This window comes from Salvelinus namaycush, chromosome 2 (genome assembly GCF_016432855.1).
Source record: "Salvelinus namaycush isolate Seneca chromosome 2, SaNama_1.0, whole genome shotgun sequence".
Classification (NCBI taxonomy): Eukaryota; Metazoa; Chordata; class Actinopteri; order Salmoniformes; family Salmonidae; genus Salvelinus; species Salvelinus namaycush.
In genome coordinates this window covers 19,565,215-19,588,032 of record NC_052308.1, presented here as the reverse complement: position 1 = coordinate 19,588,032, position 22,818 = coordinate 19,565,215, and the positions used below count along the sequence as shown (strand labels likewise).

General features: G+C 41.0%; 1 protein-coding gene across 1 annotated transcript in view; it reads right to left on the bottom strand.

Annotated features, from left to right (window-relative positions):
* The window catches only part of synpr (synaptoporin), a 45,025-nt gene extending 36,125 nt beyond the window's left edge, over window positions 1–8,900 (bottom strand). Inside the window, exons 1-2 of the mRNA XM_038969063.1 lie at window positions 8,795–8,900; window positions 8,567–8,632 (exon numbers count right to left, since the gene is read on the bottom strand). Of these exons, the coding sequence (XP_038824991.1) occupies window positions 8,567–8,632; window positions 8,795–8,812 (84 nt within the window). The 5' untranslated portion in view covers window positions 8,813–8,900. The remainder of the gene's footprint in view (window positions 1–8,566; window positions 8,633–8,794) is intronic.
* Window positions 8,901–22,818: the final 13,918 nt, after the last annotated feature.

The window sequence follows — 22,818 nt, the reverse complement described above, 5'->3', positions numbered from 1 at the left end:
TGATCTATAGTGTCACGTTAGTTTTGTAAGTTTTTCCAGTGATCTTCATTAATAAATAGAAGAATGAATTCACATCACGCTGCGCCTTGGTCTCCTCCATTCAACGAACGTGACACCCTGGTTTTCCTTTATTCTCTAATAGGTATATTGTAACCATGTGTTCAAAGTAATCAAATCAAAGTTAATTTAGTGCTGTCCTTTCAAACCACTAAGGGCCCTCCAATCTTTTAAAATAACACTTATCAAGATATGTTGCCTACGCTTAATAGTCCTACTTATCACTTATTATTAAAAATAGAAGATTATCACTTCTCACAATGGTGCTCGTTTAGTAAAGTTAGATCAATGCTGAATCAAATGTCTTGCAAGATCACATAACGATGAATTCGTATTTTATATAACAGAACCGAACAGCATAGCAGGCCTTTACATTACTGTTACACCAAAATCACCTTATTTCTAATGAGATTTTATGATGGTTAGCTGAAGCTGAATAGTCCCCCCCCAAAAATTAACATGAGCCAAAACTCAGAGCCACTATGCAGGATATACAGTGCATTCAGAAAGTATTCAGACCACTTCAATTTTTCCACATCTTGTTATGTTACAGCCTTATTATAAAATTGATTAAATTGTTTTTTCCCCCTCATTAATCTATACACAATAGCCCATAATGACTAAGCAAAAATAACTATATATATATATATATATGAAAACAACGGAAATATCACATTTACATAATCACAATTACACAGATTTACAAATATCCCTTTAACACAGAACTTTGTTGAAGCATCTTTGGCAGCGATTGCAGCCTCGAGTCTTCTTGGGTATAACGCTACAAGCTTGGTACACCTATATTTGGGGAGTATCTCAGATTCTCAGTTTCTTCTATGCTATAGCTCAGCATTCAATACCATAGTACTCTCCAAGCTCATCATTAAGCTTGAGGCCCTGGGTCTCAACAACACCCTGTGCAATTGCGTCCTGGACTTCCTAACGGGCCGCCCCCAGGTGGTGAATGTAGGGAAAAAAAAATCTCCACTTCGCTGATCCTCAACACTGGGGCCCCACAAGGGTGCGTGCTCAGCCCCCTCCTGTACTCCCTGTTCACCCATGACTGCGAGGTCATGCACGCCTCCAACTCAATCATCAAGTTTGCAGACGACACAACAGCCTGATTACCAACAATGACGAGACAGCCTATAGGGAGGAGGTGAGGGCTCTCGGAGTGTGGTGTCAGGAAAATAACCTCTCACTCAACGTCAACAAAACAAAGGAGATAACCGTAGACTTCAGGAAAGAGCAGAGGGAGCATCGGTGGGACCGCAGTGGAGAAGGTGGAAAGTTAAGTTCCTTGGCGTACACATCACTGACAAACTGAAATGGTCCACCCACACAGAGAGTGTGGCGAAGAAGGTACAACAGTGCCTCTTCAACCTCTGGAGGCTGAAGAAATTTGGCTTGTCATCTAAAACGCTCAAACTTTTACAGATGCACAATTGAGAGCATCCTGTTGGGCTGTATCACCTCCTGGTACGGCAACTGCACCGCCCACAACCGCAGGGCTCTCCAGGGGGTGGTGCGGTCTGCACAACGCATCACCGGATGCAAACTACCTGCCCTCCAGGACACCTACAGCACCCGATGTCACAGGAAGGCCAAAAAGATCATCAAGGACAACAACCACCCAAGCCACTGCCTGATCACCCCGCTACCATCCAGAAGGCGAGGTCAGTACAGGTGCATCAGAGCTGGGACCAAGAGACTGAAAAACAGCTTCTATCTCAAGGCCATCAGACTGTTAAACCCATTACTAGCACAGAGAGGATGCTGCCTACATACAGACTTGAAATCATTGGCCACTTTAATAAGCGGAACACTAGTCACATTAATAATGGCACTTTAATAATGTTTACATATCTTGCATTACTCATCTCATATCTACAGTATATACTACATTCTATAACATCTATTGCATCTTAGCCTATGCCGCTCTGTCATTGTTCATCCATGTATTCATATTTATATATTCTTATTCCATTCCTTTACTTAAACTTGTGTGTATTAGGTATTTGTTGCGGAATAGTTAGATATTACTTGTTAGATATTGCTGCACCCTCGGAACTAAAAGCACAAGCATTTCGCTACTCTCTGAATAACATCTGCTAACCATGTGTATGTTACCAATAAAAATAAATTTGATTTGAGATTCTCTCAAGCTCTGTCAGGTTGGATGGGGAGTGTAGCTGCACAGCTATTTTCAGGTCTCTCCAGAGATGTTCGATCGGGTTCAAGTCCGGCCTCTGACTGGGCCACTCAAGGACATTCAGAGACTTGTCCCAAAGCCACTCCTGCGTTGCCTTGGCTGTGTGCTTAGTGTCGCTGTCCTGTTGGAAGGTTAACGTTTGCCCCGGTCTGAGTTCCTGAGCAGGTTTTCATCAAGGATCTCTCTGTACTTTTCTCCGTTCATATTTCCCTCGATCCTGACTAGTCTCTCAGTCCCTGCCGCTGAAACACATCTCCACAGCATGATTCTGCCACCACCATGCTTCACCGTAGGGATGATATTGGCCAGGTGATGATTGGTGTCTGGTTTCCTCAGGACGTGACGCTTGACATTCAGGCCAAAGAGTTCAATCTTGGTTTCATTAGAACAGACAATCTTGTTTCTCATGGTCTGAAAGTCCTTTAGGTGCCTTTTGGCAAACTCCAAGTGGGCTGTCATGTGCTTTTACTGAGGAGTGGCATCCGTCTGGCCACTCTACCATAAAGGCCTGATTGGTGGAGTGCTGCAGAGATGGTTGTCCTTCTGGAAGGTTCTCCCATCTCCACAGAGGAACTCTGGACCAAGGAACTCCAAGGAACTCCTCGACCAAGGCCCTTCTCCCCCGATTGCTCAGTTTGACCGGGCAGCCAGCTCTAGGAAGAGTCTTGGTGGTTCCAGACTTATTCCATTCAAGAATGATGGAGGCCACTGTGTTCTTGGGGACCTTCAATGCTAAAATTTCAAAAACCTGTTTTCGCTTTGTCTTCATTATGAGGTATTGTATGTAGATTAATGAGGAAAATTACATTTTACATTTTATTTATTTCACCTTTATTTAACCAGATAGGCCAGTTGAGAACAAGTTCTCATTTACAACTGCGACCTGGCCAAGATAAAGCAAAGCAGTCCGACACAAACAACCCAGAGTTACACATGGAATAAACAAATGAACAGTCAATAATACAATAGAAAAGTCTATATACAGTGTGTGCAAATGAAATAAGATTAGGGAGGTAAGGCAATAAATAGGCCACAGTGGCAAAATAATTACAATATAGCAATTAAACACTGGAGTGATAGATGTGCAGATGACGATGTGCAAGTAGTGATACTTATCCCCTTGCAAAAGAGCAAGGGGATAAATAACAATATGGGGATGAGGTAGTTGGGTGGGCTATTTACAGATTGGCTATGTACAGGTGCAATGATCTGTAAGCTGCTCTGACAGCTGATGCTTAAAGTTAGAGAGGGAGATATAAGACTCCAGCTTCAGTGATTTTTGCAATTCGTTCCAGTCATTGGCAGCAGAGAACTGGAAGGAAAGGCGGCCAAGTGTTGGCTTTGGGGGTGACCAGTGCAATGTACCTGCTGGAGCGCGTGCTATGGGTGGGTGTTGCTATGGTGCTATATACCTTATCTCAGCTCACTATGGTGACCAGTGAGCTGAGATAAGGTGGGGCTTTACCTAGCAAAGACTTATAGATGACCTGGAGCCAGTGGGTTTGGTGACGGATATGTAGTGAGGGCCAGCCAATGAGAGCATACAGGTCGCAGTGGTTGGTAGTATATGGGGCTTTGGTGATAAAACGGATGGCACTGTGATAGACTACATCCAGTTTGCTGAGTAGAGTGTTGGGGGCTATTTTGTAAATGACATCACTGAAGTCAAAAACTAACAAAAAAAATATATTTAAAAAATAAACACGTTACACAAACAACGCACTGACATGAAACAGAGTCAATAACACCTGAGGAATGAACCAAGGGGAGTGACAGATATAGGGAAGATAATCAAGGAGGTGATGGAGTTCAGGTGAGTGTCATGAGGCGCAGGTGCGCGAGACGATGGTGACAGGTGTGCGGGATAATCAGCCGCCTGACGACCTAGAGGCCGGAGAGGGAGTATACATGACACCTACAGGACGGTAGCACTCCAGGAACAGGGTTTGAGAGCCATGGTAGGCTATTCAATAGGCTACTGTTGGTACAAACTTTGATTGAGGAAATGATGACGTCACATACATATTTTGTGCGCTCCCTCATCTACAAAATAGGCACTACACCACTGCAAGTAATATCTTAAGTAGGTCTGTAGCCGTGATGTCTGTATGCTGCATGTGTTCCCTGCTGGCTTCATCCATCTGAGCAGAATCCAAAATGCAACCGTCACTTGCTCATTACGAACAGGGTAAATAAAGGACCTTGAATGACAGCACCATAGACAACTCCTCCTTTCACCGGGAGACTTCCAAACACTATTTTGATCTGCCGCTGACCACGTTTTAGCCTTCTCTATTTACATTGTGCCGTAGCCTACACTTGGATTAGCCTACACTGTAATTCCTTAAACTGGACTGGATTATTTTACCGCACCTGCATTGCAATCCAATGAATGCACGATTTATGCAATAAACAAAGATATGCTACAGAAGACTATATAGGTCCACTAATACAGGACTAGTAAAGTCCCCGTGCACTACTTTTGTGATTTTTTTGGCAACAGCTAATGGAGATCCTAAATAAATACTCAATACTAAATACATGGGCCTTATTACAAGCCCTACTGTCTCTGGAAGTCAGTGGATTTGCATTCTGTTGATCTGGTAAACTTGAACTCAGAGCGTTGCTTGAACTATTGTTTTGTTTGTTTTTTACATCAGCTCTGTATGCAAATATCCTTCGGATAGGAATGATATATCTCTAAAAGCAAATTATCTTCCAGGGAGGTAGTCATCAAAACAAGTCCAACAGTACAGTCACTGTAGTATTGAAGGCTGTTGGGAGTAAAAACAGACCCAAACCACAACGTGGTCAGTACAAGGACATGATTGCACCCACATGTGTTTCCCGGGTGATAAGCCTCGGGAGAGATTCATTATCCCTAGAGAAGTTGCATCTCTTTTCACCAATCCCCTGACATTCAAAAGCAAAAAGCAAAAAATTATATGAAATGGAAATTCCTCTTTTGTAGTACTGCCTAATTTGCATAACAATGGAGGCTTTTTGGCTCCTCTCTCCCACTCTACTCTGCTCTATAAGAGGCAGTGGACCGGGGTCAATCTCAAAGAGTAGATGAAAATTTGACATATGAACTTTGTAGCATTGCCATTCTGAACAGGTGTCGATTAGCAATGCCAGGTTTGAGTGGGAATGCATGCCGAGTGCAAAGCTTGTGATTTGTGAAACCAAAACAGCGAAAGCACAACTTCTGTATGGTTCTGTTTTCTTGAGCCTTACCAACATGTTGCCCTATGAAAACAATAATAAATTGTCTTGTTGAGAAAAACCTACAGTAGCTGAGACAGGTGTATCAAGTTTCAGTCACACTGAAGTCACAGATCCTATACTGATATCTGATGTGACAAGCCATACAAATCCATATATGTTTGTCAGTGACACACTAAGATTACAGTAGATTATTAATAGGTACAAAATGTAGGGATTTTTCTGCCATTTAAATCCTTGGGCAGGCTGCCTAAGCATTTTTTAGGCTGCCTAAATCCAAACAGTGTAGACTTAAATGACTAAAACCAGATATAAAGAATGTAGAAAAGATAATGGACCTATATTTGTTTAATAATATCATCTTTGAGAACTAGCAATCACCAAAATAAAAGCAAGACAGTCAGGGAAAATAGAACATTTTGCAGTTTTGATTTTGTTATTATGTCTGACAGCATTAGCCATGGCAAAATACATAGAATTGCAGGAAATTATCTTTAAAATTGCAACATTTCCTTCAGCTCCACAGCAAAATGTGTAGAATTGTATCAAATTAGATTAGAATTAGAACTTCACAAATGTCTCTCAGCTCCAAGGAGAAATGTGTAGAATAGCAGGAGATTGCCTTAAAATGCAAAATTTTGTTACACCGCCAAGATGGGGCCTCTAAAATGCAGCCGCGACAACAAGCCAACTGTGGGCATTGCCACACCCACCACCTAAGCCTTTTTTTGATCCATAAAAAACACTGCACCTCACTTACATATACACCGACACATGCACGTACACAGAGACGAACACACAACGAGGAGCTAGGGCACATCTTAAAGCGCAGCTTCTGCATGACTTGGGAATGGGAAGCTTACAGGTGTTTGGAGAATTGTCCGCCAGATACTGACAACGTGCCAGAGAGCCAGAGCTGCAGCTTCGGAAATGCATGGGAGATTATTATTTACCATAAAGTAGTGTGAAAGTATCAGGTTTTGACGACTAGATGCCGCTGTTCCTGCTATACCAACACACTCTTTTATCCATTTTGCTGGTCTCTTGTGTTTATTAAATAGATCACAACGTTTCTTTTTCAACTTTGGGTAGAACACGAATAGATTTGGCTCATGATTGGTACACTAGGGCTCCTGAATGGCGCAGCAGTCTAAGGCACTGCATCTCAGTACTAGAGGTGTCACTACAGACCCTGGTTCAATTCCAGGCTGTATCACAACTGGCTGTTATTGGGAGTCCCAGGGCTGTGCACAATTGGCCCAGCGTCGTCCGGATTAGGGTTTGGCTGTCATTGTAAATAAGAATTCGTTCTTAACTGACTTGCCTAGTTAAATAAAAAATAATGAAAATAAATTGTGTGGTCATCCTCACAAGTCCTCCATGAAAGCAAATCCTTTTGTCCTTCTCTTAGCAACCTAATACTGACTGACTGCTGAGGGCCCTATCCTGGCAAACAAGGATAATTTGGTGCAAAAATACACTCATAACTTTCAGAAGCATAATAATATACTTCAGTCAAATTCAACTTCTTCCTATTTTGATGATCTTTGAATGCATTTGGACATATGACTTGAGTAACAGATTATCACACACTCCTCAGGATTCAATGTTGTGCAGAATGACCAAGACAACGGCCATCAGAACTGCTAATAAGAATCAGTAATAGTAAAGGTACTGAAGATTACTTGGTTTTACTTACATCTCAGTCATCTCTTTTTTTTCTGACCCTGGCCACTCATACTAATTAAGCTGAACCAAGTTAACCACTGAGCATCCGAGTGTGTCAGTGGGTTGGCTGTCTCTGTGTCACTCTGCTCCTGATGGGAAAGATGCTGTTTCCTCCTCTATTCCTCTGCAGTGTTTCAACACACTCGTAGAGTGATACTATCGTCTCCATGTCACTGTGACACCACTACATGCTCAGAGCTCTGTCAGCCCTTGCCCCAGAAGCCACCAATTTCAAGCTGTTTGTGTGTGTGTGTGTGTGTGTGTGTGTGTGTGTGTGTTCTGCAAACAGTCACCATATACTGAAACATCAGTCAACCAATGACTGCCTACTGTTATATATTTTTTAAATACTTCAATTCAACAGCTGACCCCTGTGCCATGTCACTGTTGTAATTTAGATAAGCAGACCTAAATAACATTGTAAAAAGTCAATACAATTGTGAGAGCTACTTATGATGCAATTGTAGGCAACATATGTTAATTTGATATCCCTTCATGCTTTTATTTTGTTATTTGTAAATGACAAATTATATAATGCCACAGCCACCCATGATTACAATGGAATTATGGAACCAAATATATACCAGTGACTTGCAGTGTTTTGACGTGAACCCCTAATAAAAGACAGCTTGCTGTTGAAACGTTGGTCAATACATTACTGCATCAAAGCTACTAGAGTGCTGCTTTTCCTTTACTGTTAATCCATATGTGACAGGATGCAATTTGTTCCATGAGAGCACGCACACGCACGCACACACATACATACATACATACACACGAGCTCTGACTGACTGAACGTTTTGGATCACCTGCCTGCTATTTTAGACTGACCCACAAATATCACCGTGAATAACCGTTACACCTAAACAACCAATGTGACCAGCCTCCCAGTGAAGACGAAGTAGTAGCCACACTAGCCTTATGTAATAGAGCAGCAATTCATTACATAAACTTGAACCATTTGGTCAATGTAAAGCGAATTGTTCACACGCTGATTGAACATGAGCTGTGGAACATCACTAGACGACACAGAACGCAATTACGAAAATGAAAAGTTTCACCTGAGAGTAATGGAAATGAATGAAAACTAAACGTACAGGATAGCCTAACGCTACACTCAAAAACACAACAAGCCCGCTTAGGTAGGGAAAACAAACACGCAATTATGAAAGCTCACAGGGGTTCAGTGAGCAAATGCAAATATGACTGCAATGTATACAGCTAGGCTGTATATCGGCAGACACTAATAGCTAGGATCAATAAATTGACTGGCTACTGTAAACATGTTATCATTCAGTTAACTCAAACAAAACAAATAAGTGTTTCTGCAAACACTCAACTTACCCATTCCAAAACGCGGATAAATCCAAGGGGTAATTTAAGCACCTGAAACGTTCCAACAGACACGAGCTAAGGGAATAATGACAACAACAATGACATGGAAACAAAAACTATATTGTTAATCAAATAGCCATAACTATTAGTATATCATTTGACAAATTTGAATACTGGCCTTTTAACGCACATTATTTTGAGACCTGACAAAACCCCATTTACAATCAATAAACATACCTGGTTAGCTGATTCCATTTTCAAAATACTTATCTACTTGTTCAGTAAGACGTAAACAATTTTATAGCGCTACCCAAACCGACTGATGTCTGTGCCTCGCGCAAAAGACTCTCGGCTTTAATTGCTACTGCACGGAAAACCCCGAGCTCTCTTCGGCTTGTTGAAAAATAAAACACCATAGAGACAGACTGGGATTGGCTTCACGGAAATGAACGATGGCGTCCACATTTGCCGATTGTAACGGCCTCTCCTCCCCACGTCGGAGTTGGTTGAGGGGATGTGATTGTATCTCTCGTGTATTAATGTTGGATCGAGGCACCACGCATTGTAAGGTCATATAAGTAGAAATATGCAGTACCAGTCAAAAGTTTGGACACACCTACGCATTCAAATCAAATCAAATTGTATTTGTCACATATGCCAAATACAACAGATGTAGTAGACCTTATAGTGGAATGCTTACTTTACAAGCCCTTTTAACCAACAATGCCGTTTTAAGAAAATAAGTATTATGTAAAAAATACATACACTACCGGTCAAAAGTTTTAGAAAACCTCCTCACTCAAGGATTTTTCTTTATTTTTACTATTTTCTACATTGTAGAATAATAGTGAAGACATCATAACTATGAAATAACACATATGGAATCATGTAGTAACCAAAAAAGTGTTAAACAAGTCAAAATATATGTTATATTTGAGATTCTTCTTCATAGCCTTTGCATTGAAGACAGCTTTGCACAATCTTGGCATTCTCTCAACCAGCTTCATGAGGTAGTCACCTGGAATGTATTTCAATTAACAGGTGTGCCTTCTTAAAAGTTCATTTGTGGAATTTCTTTCCTTCTTAATGCGTTTGAGACAATCAGTTGTGTTGTGACACGGCAGGGGGGTATACAGAAGATAGCCCTATTTGGTAAAAGACCAAGTCCATTTTATGGCAACAAATAAGCTAAAAGAAACAGTCCATCATTACTTTAAGACATGAAGGTCAGTCAATATGGAACATTTCAAGAACTTTGAAAGTTTCTTCAAGTGCAGTCGCAAAAACCATTAAGCGCTATGATGAAACTGGCTCTCATGAGGACCGCCACAGGAATGGAAGACCCGGAGTTACCTCTGCTGCAGATGATAAGTTCATTAGAGTTACCAGCCTCAGAAATTGCAGCCCAAATAAATGCTTCACAGAGTTCAAGTAACAGACACATCTCAACATAAACTGTTCAGAGGAGACTTTGTGAACCAGGCCTTCATGATCAAATTGCTGCAAAGAAACCACTTCTAAAGGACACCATCAAGAAGAAGAGACTTGCTTGGGCCAAGAAACACGATCAATGGACATTAGACCGGTGGATCTTTGTCCTTTAGTCTGGAGTCCAAATTGAAGATTTTTGGTTCCAACTGTCCTGTCATTGTGAGACGTGGTGTGGGTAAACGGATGATCTCAGCATGTGTACTTCCCACCGTAAAGCATGGAGGAGGAGGCGTTATGGTGTGGGGGTGCTTTGCTGGTGACACTGTCTGTGATTTATTTAGAATTCAATGTACACGTAACCAGCATGGCTACCACAGCCTTCTGCAGCAATACGCCATCCCATCTGGTTTGGGCTTAGTGGGACTATCATTTGTTTTCAACAGGACAATGACCCAAATCACACCTCCGGGCTGTGTAAGGGCTATTTGACCAAGAAGGAGAGTGATGGAGTGCTGCATCAGATGACCTGGCCTCCACAATCCCCGACCTCAAACAAATTGAGATGGTTTGGGATGAGTCTGACCGCAGAGTGAAGGAAAAGCAGCCAACAAGTGTTCAGCATATGTGGAAACTCCTTCAAGACTGTTGAAAAAGCATTCCAGGTGACTACCTCATGAAGCTGGTTGAGAGAATACAAAGCTGTCATCAAGGCCATGGGTGGCTACTTTGAAGAGTCTAAAATACATCATATATTTTGATTTGTTCAACACTTTTTTGTTTACTACTTGATTCCATATGTGTTATTTCATAGTTTTGATGTCTTCACTATTATTCTACAATGTAGAAAATACAAAAAATAAAGAAAAACCCGACAATGAAAAATCCTGTGAAGTGCCATTAACCCTTGTGACCATCACTGTAGCCCATTCAAGATGAGCCTGTCATCTTCTGCCCATCTCAAATGGCTGTGCTTTGTGCAGAATAATAACACCCAAATCACCATGGCTCTAAAAGCATCAAAAGTGACTATATATACACTTAGTATACAAAACATTAAGAGCACCTGCTCTATCCATGTCATACTGACCAGGTGAAAGCTATGATCCCTTATTGATGTCACTTGTTAAATCTACTTCAATCAGTGTAGATGAAAGGGAGGAGACAGGTTAAAAAATGATTTTTAAGCATTGAGACAATTGAGACTTGGATTGTGTATGTGTGCTATTCAGAGGGTGAATGGGCAAAACAAAATATTTTCCTGTGTCACGACTTCTGCCGAAGTCGAAGCCTCTCCTTGTTCGGCGGTGCTCGGCGGTCGACGTCACCGGACTTCTAGCCATTATTGTTCCATTTTTCATTTTCCATTGGTTTTGTCTTGTCTTCCTACACACCTGGTTTCAATCCCATTCATTACCTGTTGTGTATTTAACCCTCTGTTTCCCCTCATGTCTTTGTCAGAGATTGTTTTATGTTCAGTATTCGTGTTTTGTATTTGGTGCGCGACGGGTCCTTGTACCCACTTTGTTTCGTTATATTTCATGGTTTTGGAGTATTGTGTTTTGGACCACCCATCCCGGATCCGGGATAACTGTCATCAGAAACGCTGACTAGCATAGCCTAGCCTAGTGCCACAGGGATATAATATAATTGAATGAAATCACAAGTCCAATACAGCAAATGAAAGATAAACATCTTGTGAATCCAGCCAACATGTCCGATTTTTAAAATGTTTTACATTTTACATTTTTACGAAAACACAACATATATTTATGTTAGCTCACCACCATATCCCAAAAAACACAGCCATTTTTTCACAGGAAAGATAGCTTTCACAAAACCCACAAATAGAGATAAAATTAATCACTAACCTTTGAACAACTTCATCAGATGACAGTCATATGACATCATGTTATACAATACATTTATGTTTTGTTTGATTATGTGCATATTTATAGCCACAAATCGTGGTTTTACATTGGCGCCATGTTCAGAAATGGCTCCAAAATAGCAAAAGTAATTACAGATAGCCACGTGAAATACAGAAATACTCATCATAAAACTTTGATGAAAAATACATGTTGTACATATAATTAAAGATAAACATCTTGTGAATCCAGCCAACATGTCCGATTTTTAAAATGTTTTACAGCGAAAACACAACATATATTTATGTTAGCTCACCACAATATCCAAAAACACCGCCATTTTTTTCACAGAAAAGATAGCTTTCACAAAACCCACAAATAGAGATAAAATTAATCACTAACCTTTGAACAACTTCATCAGATGACAGTCATATGACATCATGTTATATAATACATTTATGTTTTGTTCGGTTATGTGCATATTTATGGCCACAAAACGTGGTTTTACATTGGCGCCATGTTCAGAAATGGCTCCAAAATAGCGAAAGTAATTACAGATAGCAACGTGAAATACAGAAATACTCATCATAAACTTTGATGAAAGATACATGTTTAACATATAATTAAAGATACACTGGTTCTTAATGCAACCGCTGTGTTAGATTTAAAAAATAACTTTAGTAAAAAGCACAGCATGCAATAATCTGAGACAGCGCTCAGCCATTCTCCGCCATGTTGGAGTCAACAGAAATACGAAATTACATCATAAATATTCCCTTACCTTTGATGATCTTTCATCAGAATGCAGTGCCAGGAATCCTAGTTCCACAATAAATCGTTGTTTTGTTTTATAATGTCCATTACTTCTGTCGAATTAGCAACTTTGGCTAGCATGTGTAGTACACGTGTCCAAACACTTGCGCAATTGAACGAAAACGTTGAACGAAAACTTCAAAAAGTTATATTACAAGTCGAATAAACTGGTCAAACTCAGTTGAGAATCAATCTTCAGGATGTTTTTCTCATATATATCCAATAACGTCCCAAACGGAGCATTTCTTCATGTCTATCTAACGCATTGCAGACAAGGAGATCACATGCGTAGTCTGCGTGGCCAAGAACTGGCAATCTGCCTGACCAGTCACTGCATTGGCTCTCATCCGGTCCCACATCAAGCTATATGCTTTATTCCATGTTCTACTGCCTGTTGACATCTAGTGGAAGGCGTATGAAGTGCATACAGATCCATAAATATAAGGCAATTGAATAGGCCTTTCATAGCGACCCATTTCAGAATTTTCACTTCCTGTTTGGAAGTTTGCCTGCCATATGAGTTCTGTTTTACGCACAGATATAATTCAAACAGTTTTAGAAACTTCAGAGTGTTTTCTATCCAATGGTAATAATAATATGCATATCATATGATCTTGGACAGAGTACGAGGCCGTTTAATTTGGGCACAAATTCATCCAAAAGTGAAAATGTCGCCCCCTATACCTAAGAAGTTAAGTTATTAAACTACTCCATTCAACCAAGTTTTGATTCTCCTGCGCCTGACTTCCCTGCCACCTATACACACGACTGTGACAGCGTGCCTTTGAACAGGGTTGTATGTGCCAGCCGCAACAGTTTGTGTCAAAAACTGCAAATCTGCTGGGTTTTTCACATTATATTTAGGCAACTTTTATTACTTGTACGCTACATAAATTATGTGGATTCTTATAGAGTTTGACAAATAAACCAAAATTGCCCAGAACAAAACATTCAGAGAGTATTGCAGATAGAAATGGACTAGATGTGATTCTCTATATTTCAATTGTACGTGCATGGTTCTGAGTATTCTGTGGTACTGAAGGATCCCCTGTGTGAAGCCCAGGCAAACAGTCAGCATGGCTGTCGGTTTAACACAGTCCAAGGGCCAATAGGAACGTGACTCAGACTCGCTAAAGCCATAATGTTATGTAATATGGAGCAGGGACTGTTTCCAAGACTGAGTTGTACTCCTGTTAAGTCACAGTGTACAGTCATATTTAAATGCATGGGTGAAATATATTTTGCCTGACATTAAAAAAAAATTGATTCTCTGTGTGACTATTGTGATGAAACAGAACCCTGTTTTTCCTTGTCTTTTTCTGTTGATATGATCATACCTTTCTATGTGATAGCCATTCCTAGCCAGCCCGCTGGAGGTTGAGCAATTTGTCTTCTAATTAGCCAGCCGAGGCAGAGAGAAGAGAGCTGGACTGTAAACTACCTGCAGGCAAGATGATGGTGAGCGAGGATTCCTGATTCTGCCACAGAGATTCCAATTCCAATAGAGACGAGTGAAAACCAGGCTGACAGCGTGGCTAATTTTACAACATCTCTTCTCTCACTCCATCCCTCCTTCTCCCCTTGTTTTACTCTCCTGCTCACACACATCCCTCTCTTCTCATCTCCTTTTCTCCCTCTCTCACTCACTCTCTCACACTCTCTACCTCTCTCTCTCACGCTCTCTCTCTCTGCCTGCCTGAAGTGCTGTCCTAGCGATTAGGAAACTGTTAGATCTGATTGGCTAATCTTCGCACCACAAAAAATCTAAAAGAAGTCAGCAGGAAGAATAGAGGATCTCATGCATACTTTATCCATTTAGTTGGATGTGATTTTTTTCATGAGCCAAGTCACAGGCAGCTGTTTCTGAAAGGGATGCCTGCCATATGTTTTTAGATGTTGAAAATATTACAAGGTTGCCAGGGTCAGTAAAACAATAGCCAATACAATGATTGACCATAGGGCGATATTGATGTTGACTGATTTTGATTTAGATCATCTCTTATCCACAGAGCACAGGTGCCGTCTCAGCATATCTAATAAAAAATGTCACCTGTCTGTGTTTGTGTGTGTATGTTTCTTTTCATGTTAATGATAGATATCCTTCAGCCAAGTAAGTACATTTTGTTTGAATATTAATTAAGTATACTCAAGCAAACACCTCTATATTCATTTGGGGCGGCAGGTAGCCTAGTGGTTAGAGCATTGGTCTAGTAACCGAAAGGTTACAAGATTGAATCCCTGAGCTGACAAGGTAAAAATCTGTCGTTCTGCCCCTGAACAAGGCAGTTAACCCACTGTTCCTAGGCCATCATTGAAAATAAGAATTTGTTCTTAACTGACTTACCTGGTAAAATATATATATATTTTTTTAGATCATTACCAGACCATACCACAGTCTCCAGAGTGGTCATGTCACCACCTGAAGATTCAGAGGGTCTTTTTCCCCCCAAATGTGCAAATGGACGTTTTGCCCCCCTCAGGAAGAGCCACTGTTCATTTGAAGGAGGCTGCGTGTGACCGTTCCAAGGTCAACTCGCATCGCTCTACCAGCACATAGTGCCACCACCCCTCAGAGAATGCTGGGAAAAGGCTGCAAATAGATGCAAAGCAACTGAAGGATTTTTTTGCAGGGATCGCAGCTGTGTCCGCTCACTCACACTCGCTCTCTTCCTGCACTTTAAGATTCTGGTGAATAGGGTGAATAGGTGAATAGGTGAATAGGTGAATAGGGAATAGGGAATAGTGAATAGGGATGATTCTGTGACATGATAACTGTCATGTTAAAGTGATGTCCACCTTCTGTCTACTTATGGGGAGTTGTCTTATCCCTATCAAAATCCTCTTGGGGTTTTAGGGGAGACTCCTTGGTGCTGGAACAGCATCCTTTCGGTTCCCCTGGATGGGAGTATCAAGGAGAATCTGTCACACACACTGGCAGGTGTCCAAACACATCACACATACCTTGACAAACTGCAAATGTGCTGCAGAGGCAGAAACGAGCATACCTGGGTTCAGTACCTGGGGGACCAGAGAGTGACAGAGGAGCTGTGTGTGTGTGGGTCGGTGGGTGGGTGGGTGGGGGTGTGGGGGTGGGTGGGTGATAAGAGAGACAGAGGGAGAGTGAAATTTGATAATTCAGATACTGGTGGGATTGTTATAACCATCTTAATATTAATGCTGACTTGAAAACAACTGGCAACTAACTTCTACTACAGTAGTCAAAATGACTGGAAACATTGTTTGTCAACTCCTCACCATAAGGGTGGGGCAATTAAAACTACACAGTAAGAGCATCAACAAACACATTAAGGTTAAATTAGACATTAACCAGCCACAAGGATCTACACTTCTGTGTCTCTAATCAACATTTGCCTACGCAGCCAGTGCTGCCAGATCTCCAATTAAAGTGTTAATAACATAAAAGCTAAACTAATTGATCATATAAAGCTTTGACCAGTGGCAGTGTGAGGTGTCTTTGTAACCATAGTTAGTGTCTCAATTAACCCACTGTCAAGAAGACATTACAGTCATAACGCCCCCTGCTGGTCACACAAAAAAAGGTGGAAAAATATCAGAGGCTTTAGTTGAATAGCTGGGGATTATACAGACTTAAAATTGTTTTTCTTCAGCCTAAGAAAGAGTCTGTAAACGTACAGTTATAATCCTGGGATAACGATGGCAAAGCAAAAATATCCCTAAAAGGGAGTTATGTCAAGTAAATGTATTAAGAGTGAAGGATTATGTTGTGTGTTCCTCTCTGGTTTTGGGCAGGCAGTATTATAAGAAAATACACGGTATCCATTAGTTCAGTTTTGTCACGTCCTCTTCAGTTTAGTCTCATCTTCCTCTAGGGCAATAGACCAGAAGTGTGTTTTAGCACATGTGCTGACCAGCCACAGCACAGCACTCACACCTGCGTACCTTAACACGTGTAGCCTACTGGAGAAAAACAAATCAGTCCTGCCCCCATAACCACACCTGATACAGCAACACATGTATCATCAGGGACATGAAACCATTATTTTTCATTGATTTAACCATAATCTAGAGATCTGACAAGAGGTATTATATTCATATTCATTGAGTCTCTACTGTGGAGTACTGTTATGTTCATCATACAGGCAAAAAAACACAAAAAAGAACAACTGTAAGGTGCTAATCTCGGTTAACCCAGAAGTAAAATCTTGTGTAATTTGGTCAACTTCGCAGAATCTGCCCACGAGAGATGAGTACTTTGATTTTGCTCTTCCATCATCATCATATAGTGGAAAGTCCTTATTTTATATATTTCTTACTTCAGACAACTGCATGATATAAATCATATACAGGAAACAGTCAATGATATCTCCCTCGACCCTGAATTAGGATCTCTTGCTGTTGAGTTTCCTAGACACTAGATGGCAGTTTTACTGTACGGTGTGCTAAATTCAGGGCTGCTTACCTTTATAGACCCCTGCAGAAGGCCTTACGTTCCACGGTCATTTTCCCCATGAAAAGTAACCGTTAACATACGTTTTTCCCTAAGTAAAACAAAGGTGTGGAAGCATGATCCATACAACACAGCGTCTCATACACTAGGAGTTCGTCATTAACTGTAGCCTACTTTTAAAGGTCCACCGCAATCAAACATTGCCCACCGCAATCAACACATTGGTGTTTTATATATATTTCCACGCTATGAGGTTAGAATAATACTGTGAAATTGTGAAAATTATGATAATGCCTTTTTAGTGTAAGAGCTGTTTGAAACCTGAAATTTCAGTCTGTTTTGGTGGGATGGAGTTTTGGCCTGCCTGGTGACATCACCAGGTGGTAAATTAGATAACAGACCAATAAGAAAGAGAGTTCCAAACCTTTCTGCTAATAACAGCTAGTTTTCGGGTTTTCCCCTCCCCTTCAGACCACTCCCAGACAGTCCTGGCAAAATTCGTGTTTCTTTTTGACCATTTTAATTTAAAACAATCATTGTACGGTACTTTATTGTTACCCAGATATTGAGATAAAAATGGCTGCATTGGACCTTTAAATGGCAGACCTACCAACACTGATGCCACCGTTTTTTCAGGAATGCAATGCTTCACATTTTTAAAGCAGGTCATCATATCTTACCTAGCTATCATTGTAATTCTTCAAGAGACATCCCGAATGACCAATGGAGAAAGTGTTAATTTAAAAGGGAAAGTGTGCCTTTGTCATGACATTTTTTCAGATCTCTCTCTGTGTGGGTGAGTGATGTAATGAAAGACAGTTCCAGAGCAGGCTGAGTTAAGCTGGTGGAGCACAGAGCAGTGTTGCGCTCTCTGGGTGTGGATGGACAGCACAGTGACACTGGGAACAATTACTGTTCTACTCCTCTGTTTAAGCCTCTTTCATATCGCACTTATTGGAGGAATTATAGCAGAGAGTAGGCCAGTCACTTATCCACCTCCTACTGTAGGAAAACACCAATGGAACTCTCAGAGCAGCAACTGTACAACTGGCAGGTGTCCCAGAGCACGTCCAATGTTTACAATATTGCATAGTCTGTCTATCGTTTCCAATGGTGAGCTTTGGGGTCAATAGTATATTTTGATGAAGATCAGAGGAGCATGTATTTGATTGTCTCTCTGCTTGTCTATGTCCTTCATCTCCTCTCTACTGTGTGAAACCATAGTTTTTCCTCTTCTCTTTTCATAGGTATTCAGAAAGTTCTGTGCATTGCCTTGAGGCGTTCATGGTCTACATAGTAGTGTTTGATGGACCAGTATCTGAACACCTGTGTGTGCTTTGCTGTTTAACAGTCTTACTACATTTTTCTTCATAGGAAGAATGGGAGATACAGTATTTGGCCTCTGACAGGCTTGACACGATTCAGCTTATTTTCTGCAGTGAAATGTCATGGCTCAGTCATTTTGGACACCATCACATTTTTCATAATTAGTTGTCAAACCTACCATCATGCGCCTGCAAAAACACAAAGAAATGAAACACGATTAGACACTGATACAAAAGCCGGGCATTTGGAAATATGTCTGGTTAAATGGCATTAACCTTGGTCTTATTCTGCACCAGTAAAACAGCGTACATAATCAGGATTAACATTAGCACGATAGGGAAAACACTGACAGACAGAGAACGAGAGAGAGGGAGAGGAGGGGGAGCTGTAGCACAGTCTATGATGATGGCCTCAAACTAAGATTGGTGATATGCAGTAACACATGTATGAAATACTCATAAACAAACATGTGCATTCAGCCACAAACACATACACACATATTACAGTAGACCCACAGCCATTTCCATATGGCTCTGAGTAGACCTACACACATCATTTGAGCTCTTGCCACAGATTGAAATACAGTGAAAACAGTCAGGTAAAAAAATCTGAATCGCTTACCCAGGTGCCTCTGATAGACAGAGCTGTTCCCACATCTGTCAGTAGAATGCTTCTGAGGGCACGAGGAGAAGTCGACTCTATGAAAAACAGGTTTAGCCCACATGTTGCTAAGCAACTAATCCAGTGGGGACGGAATGGGTCTATTGTTGTGACAATGACGGACAATTATCGGATGCTTATCTCTTTGAAGACGTTTTCCGGTGCACTGTTTGTAATTTAACAAAATGCATTTATCCTAACACTATTCTTTACCTGACAATATTAACTTTTTCATGTCACAGAATATTTGATTATGTGCTTTCAGCTTCGGGCCATGACTATGTTCACTTTCAAATTCTAAAAATTAGATTAGATTAGTTTATTAGTTACATGCACAGGGTCGCAGATGTAATTGCAGGGTACAGTGCAATTCTTAAACTCAGAGCTCCAATAGTGCAGGTAAAAAAAGAGAAGTGAATGAAACAATAATAAAAATAATAATAAATACATATTTACAACTGTAGCAATGATAAATGTCCATTGGGGGGTTGGGGGTGGGGGAGCATGTAGCTTGTTGGTGGCTATTCAGCAGCCTGATGGTCTGGGGGTAGAATCTAATGGCCAGTCTGTCAGTTTTTGGCATGATGCGCCTATACTGCCCCCGTCTGAGTGATGGAAGTGGGGAGAACAGGCTGTGGCTCAGGTGACTTGAGGTCCTTGATGATCAATCTTCTTGGGCTTCCTATGACACCAGTGTGCACCCAATGGTGTGTTCGGCTGAGCGTAGCACCCGCTGTAGAGCCTTGTGGTCAGTGGTGGTGAAGTTGATGTACCAGGCTGTGATGCAGCCCGACAGTATGCTCTCGATGGTGCTCCTGTATAACACTGTGATGGCCCTCGGGGACAGGGAGAATTTCTTCATCCTCCATCAGGGTCTACATCAGAGTCGGAGAGATGTAAGCTCTATAGTGGGAAATGATCACTGGGTTTTGATGCTCAGTGATTGTTTGCTTTGTTTGTGTGACATCAAATGGAGGAGCAGAATCTTCTGAATCCTTAGTTATAAATGACCATGGAAACTCTCTGCTGCCCTCTTAATTGTTTTGATGTCAAATTTCTATTTTGGAATGTACAAGGCTAATGTCTGGACTGAACTGGCTATATAGTTGTCATCCAGCCATGGTGCACCAATGGCATAAAGTACTTAAGTAAAACACTTTGAAGTACTTTATTTGGGTATCTGTACTTTAATATTTATAAGTTTCGCAACTTTTACTCCACTACATTCCTTATGTACGTTTTACTCCCATACATTTTCCATAACACCCAAAAAGTACCCGCTACATTTCGAATGCTTGGGCAGGACAGCAATATGGTCCAATTCACAGACCTATCAATATAACACATTGTCATCCCTACTGCCTCTGATCTGGCAGAATCACTAAACATAAATACAGCATTTGTAAATTATGTCTGAGTGTGGGAGTGTGCCTCTGTCTGTCCGTACATTTTTTTATTAAATCGTGGAGTATTTTAAGTGTAACTTTCAATTTTACTTGCATCATTTTCTATTAAGGTATCTTTACTTTTACTAAAGTATGACAGTTGAGTACTTTTTCCACCACTGGTCTGCACCCTGAAGGACCCATGATGTGGAAATGGCTTTGCACATGACAAGATGCATTTGTAGGCTCAATGCCAAACGGGGTATGAAGCCACCTGGGTGAACCCTACTGCCAGTGTACAACTGCATGTCAGCTATCACATCGTTTTATGTATACCTTAATGCATTGTTCAACCACATCATTGGGTAAAAAACATCACTAAATCTTCAGAAATAAATCAACTAGATGTTTTCCAGTGATCAACTGCAGATGCCAGAGAGGCTCGTCCTTCCTAACTCCAATGATTTTTATTATATATTTTTTTTATGTGGTTATCTGCTGCAGTAAATCTCCATCTGAAATTAGCGCTGGGAAACATACAACGACCAGACCCTCTATCTACTCTGCAGGTATGAGGAGATGGGAGGCCAGATAGAGCCTACCCTGTGACTCCAGAGCACTGATAACCTGGAGACAGGCTGCCAAACACATCCAGTCAAATTAAAGGGTGATTTTTCTCATCAGCTGTACTCCCTATCTTCTCCTCACATAGCCAGTTCTGTTAGCTGGATGCACATCAACACACTGCTTATTCAGTCTGGGAACAGAGACTGTGTTAAATAACTGACTGAAGAGAATCACAGAGGGAGATTTGGGTGGTATTGCGAGCTATGGTATCATCAATTCAATTCATCCCTCAAACATAAAGATGGTAGCTAGAGAAGTAGTCCAATGTCACTCACTCACTTACTGTACATTTCATTTCACAACGGTGGATAGGTTTACTTGAGTACATTTAATATGAATTATTTAATGACAAAAATGTGCTTATAAATATGGCAAATATTGAATAATTAAATGTGTATGTACATTTCTGACAGAATAGAAGGATAAGGAATAGGGAGTGTAATTTTGACTTGTAAATAACAGACCAGTAGGGGCGCCCTCTCATTACCTACCATAGAAGTTGTGTAGTAGCTACTATCCAACAGTAGAAAAGGATTCCATGACAATAATGTCTTTTTCCTCAAAGTCCCTCTTAAGTCAACTCAAATATGTGCCTGTCCTACCCCCATGGGCTTCGTCATAATATTGCACACCATTCTGCAGAGACAGTGTTTCACCGTGCTGAGCTGGAATCTTACTGTAACCTGAATTGAGCATGCTGATTGAAGTCTATCATTGGCAACAATTGCTAAGATGGGACAATTTTGTGTGAAAAAAAGGTAGTCTTTCCCGGGAACCAACACTTCTTTAAACACACAGGCCTACATGGTTTTAATAAATGGGAAATTCTTCTTTAAGGTCTGTCTGTGCTGGTGGAACAAACCAGGGGATGGGTTTGATGCGGTTCTCTCGCCACTACAGAGCACACAGGTCCAGCGCTATGAGTATCTCCCTGTGGATATGATGTAACTCATATTTACTGTAATGACAGTGTGCTGAATACAGGCTCTGGGATTCTCTCTCTGAAAGGATCTGTACAAAACTACCAATGGACCTCCTCCTGACCTGTTCTTCTCCAGCGAGCTCATTCACACAACGTAAACACACACACACACACACAACATGCTGGCATCTACTGAAAGTGAGGCAGTTATTACCTCAACCATTCCCTTAAAGCAAAGGCTGTTGTGTGGGAATTTGTTTCGCAGTACAATTTTTTAATGCATTCACATTTTGATCGATCACTCTACAAATGTGTTTTGATGGGAAAACCAATGCATGAAAGTGCATCAATCATAAGCAAGTATGATGAATGCTTGGTATGTCCAAATAGAATGACTGACAGGGTTCATATCCTTACATTGTCATCAAATCGTGTATATAAATGGATTGATCTCCGCAGGTGGTACAGTTTGTTCTGTGGGTTTAAGAAAGCTTGGTCTCGCGCTCAGTAAACACGGCTGTTGTCAGCTCAAATATAAAAAGTAGGACTTCTCTGGACTGAGGTCAAGTTGGCTTTGGCCAAATCCAGTGTGTTCCCTTTCCCCTGATCACTGTGAGAGAAAGCAGTAAACGAAACTACAAGTCTAGCAAGGGCAAAATTGAAGTTGGCACCAGTTGTCCTAATACATATTCAAGTCAAGTGGCTCTCTTTTGAACACACAGTCATGTTCTATTTCAGTTCAACCTTTAGTAATCTGGCATAGGCATGACAAACACTCCTTAAAAACCTTTGGCTGAAATTGG